We start from the raw sequence: 21,223 nt of genomic DNA, 5'->3' as shown, positions 1-21,223 counted from the left end.
GGGGAACTAACGCATAGGAGGAGGCAACACTCCGTGTGGAGTGAACCCTCACCCCGAGGGGGCACGGCTCGCCTTGGGATTGGTACGCCAAGGCGATGGCATCCACTATCCAGTGGGCCAACCTCTGCTTGGAGACAGCCTTCCATTTCTGCTGACCTCCGTGGCAGACAAAGAGCTGCTCAGAGCTTCTGAAGCTCCGGGTGCGGTCTACGTATATGCGCAGCGCTCTCACGGGACACAGCAACGCCAAGGCTGGGTCTGCCTCCTCCGAGGGCAGTGCTTGCAGGTTCACCACCTGATCGCGGAAGGGAGTGGTGGGAACCTTAGGCACGTATCCAGGCCGGGGTCTCAGGACAACGTGAGAGTAGGCCGGCCCAAACACAAGGCACTCTTCGCTTACCGAAAATGCTTGGAGGTCCCCGACCCTCTTGATGGAAGTGAGCGCGGTCAGGAGTGCTGTCTTAGCCGACAGGAATTTCAGCTCGACTGAGTCCAGCGGCTCAAAGGGACCCCTCTGAAGTCCAGCCAGGACATCAGAGAGATCCCAGGAAGGCATCAGGGGTGGCCTAGGAGGATTTAACCTTCTGGCACCCCTCAGGAACCTCACGATGAGATCGTGCTTCCCCAGGGACCGGCCGTCCACTGCATCGTGATGGGCCGCAATAGCAGCCACGTACACTTTCAAGGTGGAGGGCGACAGCCTGCGCTCCAACCTCTCTTGCAGGAAAGAAAGCACCACTCCAATCGAGCATCCTCGGGGGTCCTCCCGACGAGAAGAACACCAGTCCGCGAACAGAATCCACTTCAGCCTGTGGCAGGCCACTCAAGTCTGCCGCATCCCATCCAGGAGCCACACATGGAGGTTCCACAGATCTGGACGCGGGTGCCATATGGTGCCGAGCCCCTGAGAAAGAAGGTCCTTCCTCAGAGGGATGCGCCAGGGAGGGGCTGTCGCGAGGAGAGTGAGTTCCGGAAACCAGGTCCGGGTGGGCCAATATGGCGCAACCAACAAGACCTGCTCCTCGTCCTCCCTGACCTTGCACAGTGTCTGTGCGATCAGGCTCACTGGGGGAAACGCATACTTGCGCAGAGCCCGAGGCCAGCTGTGTGCCAGTGCGTCCGTGCCGAGGGGGGCCTCGGCCAGGGAGAAATACAGCTGGCAGTGGGAGGACTCGCGGGAAGCAAACAGGTCTACCTGGGCTTCCCCGAATCGACTCCAAATCAGCCTGATCGTCTCGGGATGGAGTCGCCATTCTCCGGGGAACGTGAGCTGTCGTGAGAGCGCGTCGGCTGCACGATTAAGCTTCCCCGGAATGTGGACGGCGCACAGTGATTTGAGCTGTGACTGACTCCAGAGGAGGAGGAGATGGCGGGCGAGCTGTGACATGCGGCGTGATCGTAGACCTCCCTGCCGGTTGATGTACGAAACAGCCGCAGTGTTGTCCGTGCGGACCAACACGTGCTGGCCTAAGAGCAGTGGCCGGAACTGCTTTAAGGCCAGATGCACTGCCAACAGCTCTAGGCAGTTGATGTGCCAAAGCAGTCGAGGCCCCATACACGTACCCCCTGGCTGCCCCGCCATCGAGGGTAGTGAGGACGGAGGAGGGAGACGAGCGGCTTCTGGCCGAGAAAGGGGCCGTCCACGACTTCGTCAGCTCCTCATGCACCTCCGGGAAGAAAGGCACCGGGGCAAAGTGCGGCCGCTGGTCGCGTTTTGCGCCGATGAACCAATCATCCAGCCGCTAAGGCTCGGGACTGGGCGGTCTGTTGACCTCCAGCCCGATACTCACGGCTGCCCGGGCAAGCATGGCCCTGGGTCCGGATCGGCAGTGGCGACAACACCTGAGGGGGGCAGCCCCGCCGATCGTTCATCTTCAGAGGACGAAAGCCCATCCCCCGATGCCGCGATCGACATCTGATCCTCGGGCGGCGCACCGAATGAAATGCTGGCGGCCCCGTGGGGCGAACCAGCGAAATCACTCGGGAACCGGACAGAACAAGCGCTGCGAGAGGAATAAGAGGTCCGCGGGGATGTGCCCGGCAGAGAAGCTCTTACTGTCACCCTCAGATCTCCCAGAGCGCCAGCCGGCGGTCCTCTGCTCGAGCCAGAGAGACCGGGACGGGTGGCGGCAGAGGGTGCCAATCCTTTCAGAAAGGAAAGGCGAGATCGCAGCGTTGCCATGTTCATACGCCCACAACAGGCGCATGACTCATCCACAAACGCATCTTCAGCATGCTGGATGCCCAGACACTGAAGACAACGCTCGTGACCGTCATCCGAGGACAGGAAGCGACCGCAACCTAGAGAACACGGACGGAACGGCATCTTTAAAAAGACGCGAACCGCCCAGTGTTTTAGAAATTTGCTCTTTCAGGTGAAGTGCCCAGGGGAATCGCTGCTGCAGGGACACCGCTGTCTGCACCGTAACGCCACCCAGGAACAAACTTCGAGGCAGATGGCTTTGTGGAGATCTGATCTGTTTCAAGACTTCTCATCCACTCGGCTCCGAAGCAAAAATCTGATGAGTGGATGCACCTGTCGCCCTTTTATACCCGTATGCACGGGGAGTGGCTCAGGTATGCAAAATCCACTAGCCAAATTTCATTGGCGTTTTCTCTTATCAGAGGTAGTCGGGGCTCCCAAGTGAATCCCCTAATGTCGTCACGACATAACTCGTAGTGACCGACAGATAGGGAACACTGGTTCAGATGTAAAGACACAAACTGTAAATCTCATTTTAATGTCTGAGTTTGTGTTTAGGCAGAATCTCAATATGTATTAATAGTAATGTGGTCAAAACATCTAGAATGTGAACCCTGTTTGACCTCCTCACCTCCTGTCTTTCCCTTGTTTTCGTCTATTAATGTCTGCATTATTGTTACTCTTACATCTTGTATCTCTTATTAATTTTGTAATGTAATTGCTTCTGATTGTACTCTGGATTAGTATTTGAATGTAAGTCTGTGTCAAACATGACACACTGTGATGAGGAGGATTTAAACATTAAATATTTTATGAATACATTCGATACTCAAAAGATCAAATTAAACAAAAAAACAATGAAATTAGTCAAGATAATTCTAGTTAAGCCTTAGATGGAATTGGCCGTGAGCATCACGTGATCCATCTGCTGATCTGAGCCTTGATTCAGACCCGTGTGTCACTCAGAATGCTGCCTAAGAAGGGATCAGTCTATGTAGAAATGTCTCTATTAACGTCTCAAACAGGACAGAAATAAAGTGCATCAGAAACAGAAGCTGCTCTTCCTCTCTGCGGTGGGATGGAAGCGTGTCGTGCTGACGGGTCACGCGTGTCTCTGAAAGCGTGCAATTACAGTCCAACACCGCGCAACACCGAACTGACGAACAACGCCAATTACTGTAATTATGCAGACGCTTCCAGAGCAGAGGCAGCGTTTAAAACAAACTCCACCACAAACTTTCACAATAATAATTCATCACCGGACTATTGTCTCCAGCAGATAACGCTGCACTCAAACCGCTGCATAAATCAGCTGCAGAAGTGTAATATCCCTCTCAGTTTCATATTAGATCAAAGCTGATTGTGAAACGTGTTGAACATGTTCACTATTAATGAGACCGAAACATCTCGTGATCTAGGCATTTCTGACACAAACTCAATCATGAGGCCTAGTGTATAATCTCACAATCATTTTCTCTTTCACTTGGATCTTGGTGTACTTTGAATCAAAAGATCAGATGAATGCATGAATGAATCAGTGTGAGATCAGCTAGTTCAGACTGATTCTGATTGGATGATCAGCTCTTACCTGGTGTGAGTGACAATGTCAGTCAAGGCTCCGCCCTCTAGAAACTCCATCACTACCCAGAGTTCATCACCGACCAGATAACTGTTGTACATGTCGACCACGTTCTCGTGATGGTAGTCTCTCATGATGACCACCTGCAAGCAGATGAACAGGAAAACATCTAGACACTCTCAAAGACCTGTGTCTGACCATCTCTGGTTCATCATGAATGAGGGCTGAAAATCAATCCAAATAAAACAGCAGTTATTACCATGCAAAATCTGTGGAATTGAGTATATGTACCGTGTGTTTCAGAGTCAAGCAGATAGAATACTTACAAATTGTAGTCCATTACTGATTACAGATTACATGATGAAGACTAGTTAGTAACGTAATCTGGGTTACTCATTTTAGGCAATGTATTCTGACTACTTTTTAGATTACTTTTCATCTAACTTGTTTTAAATTTACCATTAAACCTACCATATTGATATAAAAAGCAAAGAGAAAGAAAATGTATTCCATTTTTTGATATCTAAAAGCACGCTCACCTCGTTGAACAGAAGCTCCCGCCGCTGCTGTTTTCTCAGGTCCATCTTCTTCACGGCCACCTGTTTGCCGCTGTGCTTCTCGGTGGCGATGCACACGATGCCCGTGGATCCCTCGCCGATCTTCAGGAAGTTGTCCAGATACTCGCGCGGGTCGCCCGGGTTCACCACCAGCTGCAGCGCCGCCCGGAACTGCTCGTGTGAAACCCTGCAGGGCGGCTGCTCGGAGGACGAGCCCCAGCTGGGCGGCGGATAGGCCCCGGGGCCCGGGGTGAAGGGCGAGGAGGGCTGCGAGTGCGCCCCCTGTGGGGCGTAGGGAGGGCTGGGCTGCGGCGGCCGGTACTGGAAGGCCGGAGGGTACTGGAGACCGACCGGGTAACCGGGTTTGCCGTGGCTCTGAGGTAGTTTGAGGGGAACACGCTGATATGTCTCGGGCCCCTGCCCCTGTGGACTCCCATCACGGGCCCCGCGCTCGTACTCACCCTGTTCAGTCCAAACACAAAACATCATGGGCCTCATTAGGGTTGAGTATCGTTTGAATTTGATCAATTCCGATTCCCAGTTTCGATTCTATGTGGTTAAAAAAAAAGTCAGACATTTAGATATCAAACATATTTATTGTCTTTTTTTGCAAAACATTTAGTTGCAGCTGAATACCGTGAACAAAAATCAGGCGGCTACATAAAAACTCGAATAAGAGCTGTTTGTGTGCAAAATAGAGCCACACGGTTCTAGATAAACAGACTTTTTTATTTTTAAATGGAGGTTGTAGCTCTCAAGTAAAATGACTTGAAATATTATGTCTTTTCTAAAAAAATTATCAAAATTTTGTTAGTCTTTGCTTAAAACAAACTAAAATATCTGCCAATGGGGCAAGGAAAATAGTCTTGTTTAGCTTTTGAATTAAGATTATTTTTCTTACCCCATTGGCAGATATTTTTGTACATACATTTTTAACAGCCCCTTTTCGCCAAGTAAAACAAAAAAGATGTGAACCCAAGATAGGTGGAATTAAAACTTAAATTTTACAACAAGTATCTGATTCTGAAATTGGAATTGATTTTTGATTTCCAACCCATAGGCCTCATTTATAAAATGCTGCGCAGAAACCATCCTAAATGTGATCTTACGATCATCTCTCAAATATGCGTGCGTGTGATTCGTAGAATGAACATACGAACAGAAAACACATGGACTCTTTCAGATGTCAAATCTATGAATCGCAAATGATCTTCAGCTTGCGTGCAATTGAATGGTTTCAGCTCTCTGCTTGTAAACGGCCCCACGAGTGAATAATGCAGACACCAGCAGCAGAAGACGCTCATGATTCCTCATTACAAGCCTGCGATGATCCTCAAACGCTCGTTTATCCCAGAGCTGCTGTCTGCTGAGGGAACGGCCCTCAAACTGAGGCTCAATGTCACACATTACAGCAGGACAACACTGACACTGCAATCATATCATCCTTCTGTCCTCATGTACAAAACAAGAGGGGGAACATTCAGATAAAGATCTGCGCTGCTTTATACCAACAGAAAATATCACACAATATTTATGATCAATAACAGCTTAAAACAGCTGTTTTCTATGTGAATATGTGTTAAAGTGTAATTTATTTCTGTGATCTGCAGCTGTATTTTCAGCATCATTACTGCAGTCTTCAGTGTCACATGATCTTCAGAAATCATTATAATATACTGATTTACTGCTCAACAAACATTTCTGAAAATTTATGCTTAAAGTTTTATGCTGAAAACATTTTTATTAATCAAGGACACATTAAATTGATCAAAAGTGCCAGTAAAGACATGTATAATGTTACAAAGAGTTCTGTTTCAAATAAATGCTGTTCTTTTGAACTTTCTATTCATCTGTGAATCCTAAAAAAAATAAAATGAATCACAGTTTCCACAAAAATATTGTGCAGCACAACTGTGTTCAACATTGATAATAATCAGAAATGTTTGTTGATCAGTAAATCAGTATATTATTATGATTTCTGAAGATCATGTGACACTGAAGACTGGAGTAATGATGCTGGAAATACAGCTGCAGATCACAGAAATAAATTACACTTTAACACATATTCACATAGAAAACAGCTGCTTTACATCATAATAATACAATCAAATAGTAATAATATTTCAAGAGTTCTTTCAAAAACATTGAAAAATTTAACTATTACTTTTAATTATAACAATTATTACTTAATTATTCAAACTTTTGACTGGTAGCGTATGTGATACACACACAGAACTGAGTAAAAGCAGAGCTGAGATGTTTTCAAAGCAAGAAGCAAGCATATGTTAGTGGAGTAAAGCATCAGAAAGACTGCAGTCACGATGGATCTGATTCTCAGCTAGTTCCCGATCTGCAGGGTCACGGTGGGAGGTAGACTGAATGATTCCCACCACCCCCCGAACACAAGAAGATGACACGACACGGATCGTCATCTAAGCGCCTGATGATGAGAGCGCCGGCTGTAATTACACCGGTGGACTCCTTTAATCAATCATCCCGGCGAGGCTGTTTATGGGCCGGAGAAAGTCCCGAGACCCCCCCAGCACTGCTGGCTGATCCATGTTCGTTAAATGCACATTAATCTGAATTTGGCAGCGTAATCAACAACCCAGCTGGAGTGTGAAATTGAATTCTGTGGTGGAACACGCCGCAGCGGCTTTTATGCAAGGACTGCAGAAAAGGAAGGTGCCACAACATCAGTTCATCACAATGAGCGCGAGCGTGCCCGAGGTCCCAAGTCCCCGAGCTGGGGGCCTTTAACAGCCCGCGATTCCCAACAGCGCCCACAAAACGCTGGGCTCGCTGAAAGTGACCGAGTCAAGCTGAATGAGAAAGAAAGAGGTTCATTATGACGCCGCTGAGCCGAGACTGATGGGAGTGTGGCCTGAATCACAGCCAAATCACACACACACACACACACACACACACAATCACACACACACACACACAATCACACATACACACACACACGACTGTGCTGCTCAATACAGTCGACATACAGTACAACGCCGCTGCGTACATCCGGTCATATTTCAGCCCAAACATCAGCAGAAAGAAACATGAAAGTACATGCAGCTTAATGCAAATGAAGAGTTTGTGCATCATGGCATTATTTTCATGACACATTTACACACAAATTTATCATTAATCATTAACACTGTGAATTTAAATCTTTAAAAATGTGGTTACACTTTATTCTGATAGTCCACTTTAGACATTCTACTAACTGCGAAGTTGCAAAGTTCCTTACTATTAGCAGAATGTCTAAAGTGGACTATCAGAATAAAGTGTTACCCTGGATTTAATTTATGCTGTTTTAAAAATAAAATGTTGTTCAGACCAGACAAAGGTTTTGGGATGAAAATATGAACAATATTCAGTTGTTAACACATCTTGCAGATTCTGCAGTGGGTGTAATATCAAGCAGTTATTCAGGGGACTAATGCACTTATAATGCAGACCGTGTCAAAGCATCTGCCTGACATGTAAATGCAGCACTCTTGATGTTGAATATTTATTTTTCATATTGAATATTGAATATTTATGATGCACTTTTGCTGCCACAATATATTGAAATAAAACGATGGATCTGTTTTTAGAATAAAATAAGTTTTTAGAGGTGAAAATGTGTCATGAAGAAAGAATTAAAAAAACAATGTATTGTTTCTTTCTTCTGGTTCTTCATGAGATTCACCTGATGATGGTAATGGTTGGACTAAAGAAATATGTAATTATTTAAAATTAATGTTGCTGATTCTATGGGAATGTAAGTTATTTTACTATCATTGAGATACTATTATAGCTTTTATTAACCAGCGTTTGTATTATTAACTATTTTTTTATTTTCTGTTTTTATAATTAATAATAATAATTATAACAATAATAATTAATAATAATAATAATGTTAATTTTCACTAAAGTTTTAGTAATTTTGTTGTGTATGTTTGTGAATTTTTGAGAAATGTTGCCAGGCACACTGCAAAAAAGAATTTTCTATTCTTGAATCAAGATGCAGTTACTTGACAAGTATAATTATTTAAGATATTAAGTCTTGTTTTCTAAAAAACTAAAAAATATCAAACATTTTTTTTTGAGGAGGCAGCCTCATACACTTCTGATGCGCAGATGTCTTACAGTAATCCTGGAATATCTGTGAATGAAATGACAAGCGCGCCTCACAGTTCAGAGCTCAAGCGTGTGTAAATGAAGGTCTGCGATGAGCCGCTGTTATCGGGGAGATGCTACGCTTCCATTAATTGATTCCTGCACCGCTCTCATGAGTAATTCTGTGTCTCCGGCCGCTGCGCTCTTTTCATGGGTGAGTAGATTAAGAACTGACACCAGATCCATCACGGAGCCGGTGCTGCGGAGCGGAGGTGTGACCTGAGAGATAATACGCCCTACACGGCCTGCGGGTGAGGAGCGGACAGTGTGTCTGCAGCCTTTAACTCAACACAGAGCTGGAGGCTTCCATTGGGAACAATGCGGCATTCGTACAGGAACGGGAGGCGCATGAACTGAGCTTTAATACAGTGTAAAAACACCTGTCAAATGCATCAGATTAGATCTTTAAAAACACACTGGATGAACTTAATTCATGCTGTTTTAAAATAAAATGTTATTCAGAGAGGATGAAGGTTTTTGGGGGGTAAAATTGTGCTTTAAAAAATTCTTCATGATGATGGTGATAGTAGGACTAAATACTAAACAACCTTTTTAATGCATCTTTCAGATTCAGGGTGTGTAAATTTATGCCGTAATATATTTCAGAGTTATTCGGTGCCTTTATACACTTCCAATGCACAAAGCAGATGAAATGAAAGGTAAAAGTATTTGCCAAATGCATGATATCACACATACTGAGATTACTGAGTGATGTGGAGATTCTGCAGATGTAAATTTATGTTGCAATATATCGAGGAGTTATTGAGGAAGTGGCCTAATACTCTTCTAATACGGAAAGTGCATGAAATGCAATGTAAAATCATCTGCCAAATGCACGCATATAAATACAGCACTCCTTAATGATGTTAAAGTGATAGTTCACTCAAAATGAAAATTCTGTCATTAATTACTCACCCTCATGTCGTTCCAAACCCATAAGACCTTCGTTCATCTTCAGAACACAAATTAAGATATTTTTGATGAAATCTGAGAGCTTTCTCACCCTCCATAGACAGCAATGTTCCCAGGTCCAGAAACATAGTAAGGACATCGGTAAAACAGTCCATGTGGCATCAGTGGCTCAACTTCAATTTTACTAAGCTATGAGAATACTTTTTGTGCGCAAAGAAAATAATGACTTTATTCAACAGTTCTTCTCCTCCAAATCAGGTCATTATCGAGAGTACGTCTGCACGTAAACAACGCATGTGTCGTGGTACTCTCCATGATGGCAGAATACGTGATTTTACATGTGAATAAAGTCATTATTTTGTTTTCTTTGCGCACAAAAATAATTCTTGTAGCTTTTTTTAAATTATGGTTGATGTCACATGGACTATTTTACTGATGTCCTCGCTACGTTTCAGAACCTGGGAACATTTCAGCTGCGTTGCTGTTGGGTCAGAGAGCTCTCGGATTTCATCAAAAATATCTTCATTTGTGTTCTGAAGATGAACGAAGGTCTTACGGGTTTGGAACGACATGAAGGCGAGTAATTAGTGACAGAATTTTCATTTTTGGGTGAGCTATCATGTTCATTTTTATTGCGCATTTTTACTGCCATAAGATGTTTGAGCAAAACAATGGATCTCCATTAGGGATGTGCGCTACGACTAATTTGACTGTCGTTTAAATGGAAGTTTTGTATCCGACTAGTCGACTAGTCTAAAAGCTAGAAACCCACAAAAAATGGCAAAAGAAAAATAAATGTGCGTGTGTGTCTATATAACAGCCTACACTTGAAATACTTAAATCTTTGAATCACAGTCAAATCCCTCAATGAATTCTGCTAAAAATAGGTCATGATTATGCCGTATGCTTGCCTCGCGTTATTATCATTTAATTTTAGGCGGTCGTTAAACAGAAAAAAAGAAAGAGCATACACTCAACATAAACCGGTGCATAGCTTATTTATTCAGATCGGCTGGAGCAATGCAGAAATGGAAAATCAATCAATAGACTGACAGAATTCTTCATTTTCATATAAAGTTAGCCAACATATTAAAGCAAAAGTAAAAAAAAATAGGAACGTTTATCAAAGAATAGCATTACAATGGCTTTAAAAATGTACTTCATGTTGGCTATATTGTCTAAAAACAAAAGAATGCTAGTTTTACTCGAAGCATGTGCATTTGTTCAGTGAATTTAACACATTAATGTGGTCTGGAGAAAGACGGGACTAGACTATTCTGCACTTGAAAAAAAAAAAAGTCGCTCTGCAGGAACTGAAGTCACAGGCACGCAGAGAGATAACTACAAGCAAGCAGACGGTTTCTAAAAGAGCCTGGAAATCCCGCAGCACCACCGAAGTGGGTCTTCGTTTAGAAGAATAGATCGCGCGGATGAGATCACGGACCGCGGCGACGTATGATAGATTGACATTGCTGGCTTTGGCTAGCCTCCAAGCTAACGCATGCGTGCCTGTATTGAATAAGATTACGCATCGCTCCAGTAAAGTTATTGTAAGCCAATTTGACATCACACAGTTTACACAACTTTTCCATCTCCTTCTAATTAAAGACAATCCCACAACTTGCTGGTCTTTCGCCTGGTCACTTTGAGCTCGCCGCAGCTGACATGAAGGAAACGCATGAGAGGTCTGAGGTAAAGATGTAGTTTCTGCCCAGATACGCTTTTAAAAATATGTATGTATTTAAATATTTTGATATGTATTCTTTTTCAAAAGTTTTATTTTAACTTGTTATTTAAAATGTTTTAAATGTAACATTAAAATGATGGTAATTTGAATTATAAAATCATCATGTTTTTTTGTTTTTTTCTCTCGTGTAATCGACTGTTGTTTTCAGTGTCGACTAGTAGGAGCTGTACCGTTTAGTCAACTAGACCCGCACATCCCTAATCTCCATGGAGCCTTTTAATCCAAAATCTGCCATGCAATGATCTCTGAGCAGACAAACTGCATTTGACCATCACATGCAAATGTTGCATCATCCGTAGCGGTTCACTTTGGTAAGTCTGAATTAATCTTGCATTGACTGTGCCAGAGAATCACACAAACCAATAGTGTGAATGCATCCCTAATGCACTGGTGCATTTAAAATAAAAAGCCAAACCCTTCATTAGTAGGAGGCCGATTTGATCTTTACCTTTACGAGCGAAGACGTGTTCTCGGACAGTCTGGGGTACGTGTAAGAGCTGTATGGCCCCTGCGGCGCAGCTCTAAATGCGCTGATGCCGTAAGGCAGGCTGGGCTCCTGCAGGCCTGACCCCGAGCGCGAGCGCTGCCGGATGGCCGGCTGGGGGCTTGTCTGACTGATGTACGAGGACTTGGGCCTCTTGTCGTAGTCGTCTCTCAGTCCCGCTCCGTATCCCCAGTCTCCGTCAGGATAGTTCATCTGCTCGCTGTGGATAGAGACGCGCGACGGTGTTCCCAGCAGATGCTCCCGGTAATCCTGGCTGGATCCGCCCAGAGAGGCGCGGTAGTATTCCCTGCGGCCGCCCATGGCCATCTCGGCAGTGGACAGCCGCATCTTGCTCTCCAGGTAGGCGTGGTAGTCAGGCGGCATCTTGGCGTAGTCCGAGGACTTCTGTGGCATGGCGTCGGGATAGAAGGGGCTGCGGATGGGATGGCCGTTCTGTCTGAGAGAGAAGCGGTAGTGCCGTCCATAGTACTCGCCGTCGTGGATGCCTCGCTCGCGGTACGCCTCTAGCGATAAGTCTTTACTGCTGTCCAGGTCGCACGAGAAGCGGCCGTAATAGTGTCCGAAGCCATTCTCCTCTGGTCCGCTGGTGTTGGATGTGGACGCAGATGCTGGTTTGCTCCCGCCGGCCTGATGGGCTCCAGGCGGACTCTTCCTCAGAGAGTTGGAGCGGGTGACGGAGATGCTGTCAAACTCCTCCAACAGGCCGTTGATGGAGGCGTCCTTCGGCGGCTGGCTCCCGCGGACGATGGTCTGCAAAGGGAAGGCAGAAGAGTCTGTGAGAGGCACAAAGTCGAACAAGAAGGTCCAGGGAGTGTTTCACCACCTACAGTGGTGGCCAAAATGATTAGAACACTAGTATTTTCAGCAGGTAAAAAATGTTTTAAGTCAGTTATTTCTATCTTCTGCTGTAGTGTGTAAAATATCAGTTTACATTTCCAAACATTAATTTAGCCATTAATTGTAATAATCCAGTGAGATTTTAGAGATCTGATCTGATCATCATCCAGTCTGTCTGGAATGACATGAAGAAACAGAACAAACTGAGACTAAATCCAGAAGAACTGTGTCTCCAAGACGCTTCAAGAAACCTCCTGCAAAGCTACAGAACTGTTAAAAGTTTTAGGCACTTGTGTAAAAATGCTGTAAAATGAGGATGCTTTCAAAAATAATGTCATAAATAGATTTTCTTTATCACTTAACTTCTATGAACTAAATGAAATCAACATTTGTTGTGAGCATCCTTTGTGTTTAAAGCAGCTTTTGTCCTCGGTGCTCTTGAGCAGAGTTTCTCAGGAGCTTTGCAGGAGGTTTCTTGAAGCAGAGACAGTTCTTCTGGATTTAGTCTCAGTTTGTTCTGTTTCTTCATGTCATTCCAGACAGACTGATGATGATCAGATCAGATCAGATCTCTGTGTGGACCACTGGCTGTTGTCAGACAAAAATCTCACAAAATGAATGTTTGGAAGTGTAAACTGATATTTCCTACTGACACACTACAGCAAAAGATAGAAATAGATAGAAACCTGACTTAACCATTTTTTAGCTGGTGAAAGTACTAGTGTTCTAATAATTTTGGCCACCATTGTATATTTTGACAGAGCCAAGCAGCAGTGGGAGTGGGATCAGAAAATGTTTGGCAGTGGTGCTATCACGAGCAGAGCCTGAATAAAATCACACCGTTGCTCATCTCATCCCACTGCTGCTTAAGCGTGTTACACAGCTGCATCGTGACTCACCGCAGAATAAAACACTGAAACAGACCCAAAATATAAGAGTCGCACGAGCTGAAAAGCTCGACGGAAGGTTTTTCCCAAACTAGTCTTCCAAAACTACACTACAATTACATGAGCAGATTTAGAAAACGAGTCTTTTCATATTTTCCATACAGATTGACCTAAACCAGGTAAAAGCCAATCCCACACACACAGCTCTTAAGTGTCACCCCCCTTTTTGGGGGTAGAGCTGAAAAGGGGGTGTCTAGATTCAAATTAATGTAATTCTGGAACGGTTTGGAATATGAACCTAATTTTGGGCTCGTTTTTAAAAACACACTTGGAAGTTTCTTGTACAAGTGAAAGAAGTTGAATAAAATTTTTAATAAAAAAGTTATAGGTGTTTAAGTTTGTTGTAATAAAAAAAGTAATTTAATATTTATTTATATTTCATTAAAAAAAAAATTTAAATATGTGGTGAATTTAATTGCATGTCAAATGAAAAGCCTTCAGTCTAAAGAAGTTGTGTTCCAAATTTGACATTGATATCACAAAAAATAAGGATTCTGTGTTATTTCCTGTAGCTCAAATAGTAGAACATGGCGCTAGCAACGCCAAGGTCATGGGTTCGATTCCCAGGGAAAGCAAGAGCTGATAAAACTGTAAAAACAGTAACTTGAATGCAATGTAAGTCGCTTTGGATAAAAGCGTCTGCTAAATGCATAAATGTAAATGTTTTTATTTTTATTTTTAGTCGCTATACCAACAATGTCCACTAGGTACTAGTCATGCTCCTTGTATGATTTGTAATGGATGACTGATTTGATTTACAATTTTTGTTTTATTCAAACAGCAATAAAACATGTCTAGATAGGTTGTAAAAAATTTTTTTAAAACCATAAATATGACATAAAAAATTGAATATGACCATATGCAATAAAACAACTACTACTGAAAACACATTGGCCTTAGAAACAGCTCTGGCTGCTTACTGAGACTTATCTGAATATCTCCCTGTTCATTACTGCATAAAGTTATGAGGATGGGCTCTTTCTAATCAGAAATCTTAATCAAACATAGCTACTAGACTGTTGTTACAGAAACTTCACAAAAAAAAGTTTATTTCATGTATGATCATACATGAACTTGACATGCATTACATGTTTTACTGAATACTTGCAACATCAATCATATACAAATATACATATTCAATTTATTCTCAAAGTTTTAGATAAAAATAAACATAGAAAATATGTTTTGTCTGAATTGTTGGCAGCCAAAAAAAAATAAAAAAATAAAATACTTGCGTGATTGTATGTGTATGTATCAACTTTTTGTAACAAAAGCCAACTTGGTGTTTTTTTGTTTTTGCTAAATTTTCTTGTCACATATTAATGAATTACTGTCACTACATAATTTTAAATATAAAACAGTGGTCAAATATGAAAAATACAATCTCTAAGGTTTCCAATGATATATAGTTTGTCAAGATTAGTTTAGGTTTAGTATAGAATATTACGGTTTTAAATATGTGATGGCTTTGGGCCCACCGGTGGGCCGGTGACACTTAAGAGGAACTGATCACTGAAAGGTTCTTTGGGGAACCAAAAATGGTTCTGTAAAAAAGACCTTTTAAAACCTTTACCTTTATACAGTATCTATTTGCATTATTTTAGAGTAACTGCTGCTGTATGCACAAGGACAAATTGTGATTGTTTACTATGTAAATGATCAAATCTTAAAAGAAGAGACTACATTTCTAGGCATTACTGTACAGTATGTGACGTATGCAGCTCCAGTAAAGAGTGGCCACTGTGATCTTGACCTGCATCTGCTGTATAAAAACTCTCTGACCTCATTTACTTGCTGCTAAGTAACATCAGATGACCTGAAGGAAAACTAGAACAAAAGTCCGGAGGTTCTAGATCACAGACGATCTAGAACACAGTGCTTTAAGCATGCAGTAGAGTTTAGTTCCAGATGCAGCTGCCTGTCATCAATCTAAACACCTTGATGAGATCATTCAAATGGATTTAAACTCTGGTCACATTCAGCTGTGAAACTTCTGTAAGATCCAGCCAGAGCTACATGAAACTTTAAAAAAAAGTTTTTGATTTCTCATCAGGTTCTTCAGATTAATGTTTTGGTTCGATGGTTCTTTGAAGCATCAAAACATATTGTAGATGCTTTTCTAAAGAACCAAAAAACAACTGTGGATCTTAAGAACCTTCTTCTATAGCTTCATGCTGAAAAAGCCTTTTGATTCTGATTGATCTTCTGGTTGATTTCTTTAATATGGGGCTAAACTCATGCATAAGAGTGTCGGTCAATGAAACACAAACATGAGACACAGTTGAGACCAGAATAAGATCTAAGCATTTGGAACACATCCACATGCACATCATTTTCAGATGAAGGTCCATATTAAACCTTTACTCTGAAGCTCTACAGATGAACAAACCACAACTAGTTTCTCCATGTTTAATGTGAAGCTCAAGAATCCACAGATCAGAGGAGCTGGAACGTGTGGTCAGGTTAAGAGAAAGAGAGCAGCTAATAAACGCCACAGTCTGAGTTTCAGCACAGGAAGAGGAAATACAGTGTCAATGTCCTCCTCACAGCAGCACTACACGGAGTGTCATCCATCTCTTTAATGTGTGTGTCACCACTGCGCTCTGAGCTCAGTCCATCTGAGGAGAATGTGATCGCAGGCCTTTACTCCTCTGATCCCCTATACAGCCGTTAACACTCACTCACTCACTCCCTCACTCACTGGCTCACGCTAACACTCACTCACAAGAACACTCGCTCATGTTAACACACTCACTGAGACTTACACTCACTAACACTCTCTCACTCACTCACACTCACTCGCTCACGCTAACACTCACTCACAAGAACACTCGCTCATGTTAACACACTCACTGACACTTACACTCACTAACACTCTCTCACTCACTCCCTCACTCACTCACGCTAACATTCACTCACAAGAACACTCGCTCATGTTAACACACTCACTGAGACTTACACTCACTAACACTCTCTCACTCACTCACACTCACTCGCTCACGCTAACACTCACTCACAAGAACACTCGCTAATGTTAACACACTCACTGACACTTACACTCACTAACACTCTCTCACTCCCTCACTCACTCACTCACGCTAACACTCACTCACAAGAACACTCGCTCATGTTAACACACTCACTGAGACTTACACTCACTAACACTCACTCACTCACTCCCTCACTCACTCGCTCACGCTAACACTCACTCACAAGAACACTCGCTAATGTTAACACACTCACTGACACTTACACTCACTAACACTCTCTCACTCCCTCACTCACTCACTCACGCTAACACTCACTCACAAGAACACTCGCTCATGTTAACACACTCACTGAGACTTACACTCACTAACACTCACTCACTCACTCCCTCACTCACTCGCTCACGCTAACACTCACTCACAAGAACACTCGCTCATGTTAACACACTCACTGACACTTACACTCACTAACACTCTCTCACTCACTCACACTCACTCGCTCACGCTAACACTCACTCACAAGAACACTCGCTCATGTTAACACACTCACTGACACTTACACTCACTAACACTCTCTCACTCACTCCCTCACTCACTCGCTCACGCTAACACTCACTCACAAGAACACTCGCTCATGTTAACACACTCACTGAGACTTACACTCACTAACACTCTCTCACTCACTCACACTCACTCGCTCACGCTAACACTCACTCACAAGAACACTCACTCATGTTAACACACTCACTGACACTTACACTCACTAACACTCTCTCACTCACTCCCTCACTCACTCACGCTAACACTCACTCACAAGAACACTCGCTCATGTTAACACACTCACTGACACTTACACTCACTAACACTCTCTCACTCACTCACACTCACTCACTCACGCTAACACTCACTCACAAGAACACTCGCTCATGTTAACACACTCACTGACACTTACACTCACTAACACTCCCTCACTCACTCCCTCACTCACTCGCTCACGCTAACACTCACTCACAAGAACAGTCGCTCATGTTAACACACTCACTCACACTTACACTCACTAACACTCTCTCACTCACTCCCTCACTCACTCACTCACGCTAACACTCACTCACAAGAACACTCGCTCATGTTAACACACTCACTGAGACTTACACTCACTAACACTCTCTCACTCACTCACACTCACTCGCTCACGCTAACACTCACTCACAAGAACACTCACTCATGTTAACACACTCACTGACACTTACACTCACTAACACTCTCTCACTCACTCCCTCACTCACTCACGCTAACACTCACTCACAAGAACACTCGCTCATGTTAACACACTCACTGAGACTTACACTCACTAACACTCTCTCACTCCCTCACTCACTCGCTCACGCTAACACTCACTCACAAGAACACTCACTCATGTTAACACACTCACTGAGACTTACACTCACTAACACTCCCTCACTCACTCCCTCACTCACTCGCTCACGCTAACACTCACTCACAAGAACACTCGCTCATGTTAACACACTCACTCACACTTACACTCACTAACACTCTCTCACTCACTCACACTCACTCGCTCACGCTAACACTCACTCACAAGAACACTCACTCATGTTAACACACTCACTCACACTTACACTCACTAACACTCTCTCAAACACTCACTCACTCACGCTAACACTCACATTCACTCAGTCATGTTAACACACTCACTGACACTTACACTCACTAACACTCTCTCACTCACTCACACTAACACTCACTCGCTCACACTAACACTCACTCACTCACGATAACACTCACTCACAAGAACACTCGCTCATGTTAACACACTCACTCACACTTACACTCACTAACACTCCCTCACTCACTCCCTCACTCACTCGCTCACGCTAACACTCACTCACAAGAACAGTCGCTCATGTTAACACACTCACTCACACTTACACTCACTAACACTCTCTCACTCACTCACACTCACTCGCTCACGCTAACACTCACTCACAAGAACACTCACTCATGTTAACACACTCACTGACACTTACACTCACTAACACTCTCTCACTCACTCACACTAACACTCACTCGCTCACACTAACACTCTCTCACTCACTCACTCACTCGCTCACGATAACACTCACTCACAAGAACACTCGCTCATGTTAACACACTCACTGACACTTACACTCACTAACACTCTCCCAAACACTCACTCTCTCACTCACTCACACTAACACTCACTTCATGCATATAGAGCAGTGCTTCTCAAAGTCTGGACTCCGGTCCGGATCCGGACCCGGAGGGAATTCAATCCGGACCCGCTTCTATTTCATATTTCAAGAACACTAATTATATTTCCTACTTTGATAAACTCACGTTAAACTTGTAAATCATTTGTTTATTTATTCTTTTTTTTTTTTGTCTTTTTGGAGAAGGTCCGAAATTGCAGGCGAGATATTGAAACTTTTCCTTCATGACATTTGTTGTCATCACGACATCCAGTGAGCTTATGACGTTTGACGTAATCGGGCGACATTTCACCGCTAATATTTTTATTTTTTTGTTTTGTTTTGCTATCACTTATATTATGGCAATTTGTCTTATAGCAGTGCCCAGTGTATACATTTATTTGTGGCGGCTTGTCACAATATCAAAACTGACCGCTACAAATAGATTTTCCAAAAGGCTTGTACTTCGTTGAATAAAATGCTGCGCGGGTGTTTTTATATGAATGTATCTTTTAAAAGAACCGTCCGTTTTCTTCAGAAAAGCTTTGATGTCAATTTTCATTTGGTCTTTCCTGTAATGGCTGATAAAGTAGCGCTTATTTGATTACAGTCGTTACCGGGGAAACAGCTATATATCACGCTCCAACAGCGCCTCCTGCTGGCAGAGAATCAACTTGCATTTGCTAGTCTGCGGGAAACACTGGTGTCTGTCAGCAAACATAAACAAAAAGCATGCTTCAGAACTGTTTTGAGAAGGTGCTTAAGTTTTGAGCCATGTATTATTACTATGAATTAGGCTACTACTACTACTATTACTATCTAGTGCCCTGCAATAACCATTTACGCAAACTCTCTTTTGATATAAAGGGAAAAAAAGAGAAAATCGGCCCAAAAAATCAGCATCATATATCGGCCATAGGCTGCCCTGATTTCTAAATATCAGCATTGGCCAGAGAAAAAACATTATAGGTCGACTTCTACTGCTGACACTTAAATTAATTGTTTTGCCACTTTTGCACTTGTTTTTAAAGTATTTTGAATGCAAAGGGAACCTTTTTTTTTTTTTTTTTTTTTTTTTTTTAATTAGTGTTTATTTGTTATATGTTATGTATGTTTATTAAAAACACGTTTTGTAATAACCAATTGTTCCGGACCTTTGACACTGATGAAAATTCAGATTTGGACCTTTGAATGTAGACTTTGAGAACCCCTGATATAGAGTGATCTTGTACTGGGTGGTTGCTAGTGTGTTGCTATGCAGTTGCATGATAGGGTTATTTATGGGTTTGAAAGTGCTATATAAATAAAATTTGCAAATTCATCATTCTGTCATTTACTCACCTAATCATTTGTTCAAACCTCTTTCTTCAGTAAAACAACATTGAGCCCCATTTCCTTTCATTACATCAAAAAACATTTTGAGATTTCTCGAAACATCTTTTGTGTTCAGCAGAAGAAAGACATGAGGGTAAATTATGACAGAATGATCAGTTTTGCTGGACTATTGAAATGATTAAAAATGCTTTAAAAGAATAAAACTCTCTCTGTTTTAATGCAAGGCGCTGCAGAGTCCAGCGTGATGTTTGTAATTGTGCTGCTGCTGAGACGGCTGGAGGTGACAGAGGTTAATTATGTGTCGAATCTCTGTCATCTGCCTCACTCCTGTGAATGAGCCGGCCGTGTTTGTGCCGTTTGGAGGTGTTAGCATTAGCTCTGTATGACAGCAGCCATATTTCAGCAGCCGCGTCTCGGTCTGTCGTGTGGCGATAAGCTGTAATAGATCCGGTGGTGGTGGTGTGGAGTTGAGCATCTCGAGGAAAGCGCAGTACGGCCTCGTCCGCAGATAAGCCAGTATTAACCTTGAGTGTAATGAAGTGTGCGGCGGTGTGACGTAATTAATGACTCTGCCCTCGGCTGCTGCACTGCTGACTGTGTTTCCTGCGTACAGTACAGCCGGCCAATGACCACGCAGCGTCCGCCGGCATACAAAAACTCCAACCGCCAATCAGACGCATGTGCTATAGAGACAGAGCGACACACGTCACAATCTGAAAACCACACCCACCGGGGGGAAAACAATCCAACGCACTCCATTGACTTTGTATTGCGGGAAGCTGCCTCCTTCTCATTTCTGACTTATAACAAAAAACAGAACAATGCCTAAAAGCTGATGTGTGACAAGGTAAATAAGCTAAAAAAGACAGAACTAGGTTTTTATAAGATGTCGACCCAAAAAAAGAGCGTTTAAGGACACAAAAGTAGAGCGCTATGTGTTATAGTACTCTGAGAACTGCGTCCACTGGAGGGAAACGTAATCGTGACAGGAAACATGCATTATTTTAACCATGTCAAAGGATTATTTCACCACCTGATGTGAACCTGAGAGGAGGAGATATATTGAGAAACTACATTTTATTGGTCTATGTCAGCTCCCCTTTTCCTTACCTTCCTTTAGTTTGAGAAATGATCCAACTGAATGACCCAGCGTGAAATACCCTGACATCTATCAACTATTTGTGTCCTTAAACGCTCTTTTTTTGGGTCGACAGCTTAT

General features: G+C 43.0%; 1 protein-coding gene across 1 annotated transcript in view; it reads right to left on the bottom strand.

Moving 5' to 3' along the window:
• The window catches only part of LOC306843397 (serine/threonine-protein kinase PAK 5-like), a 61,292-nt gene that overhangs the window by 6,731 nt on the left and 33,338 nt on the right, over positions 1-21,223 (bottom strand). The window contains exons 3-5 of the mRNA XM_079374880.1: positions 11,611-12,417; positions 4,322-4,801; positions 3,792-3,925 (exon numbers count right to left, since the gene is read on the bottom strand). Of these exons, the coding sequence (XP_079231006.1) occupies positions 3,792-3,925; positions 4,322-4,801; positions 11,611-12,417 (1,421 nt within the window). The remainder of the gene's footprint in view (positions 1-3,791; positions 3,926-4,321; positions 4,802-11,610; positions 12,418-21,223) is intronic.

The sequence above is a fragment of the Barbus barbus genome (assembly GCF_936440315.1).
Source record: "Barbus barbus genome assembly, chromosome: 24".
Classification (NCBI taxonomy): Eukaryota; Metazoa; Chordata; class Actinopteri; order Cypriniformes; family Cyprinidae; genus Barbus; species Barbus barbus.
This window is presented reverse-complemented; position numbering and strand designations above follow the sequence as displayed.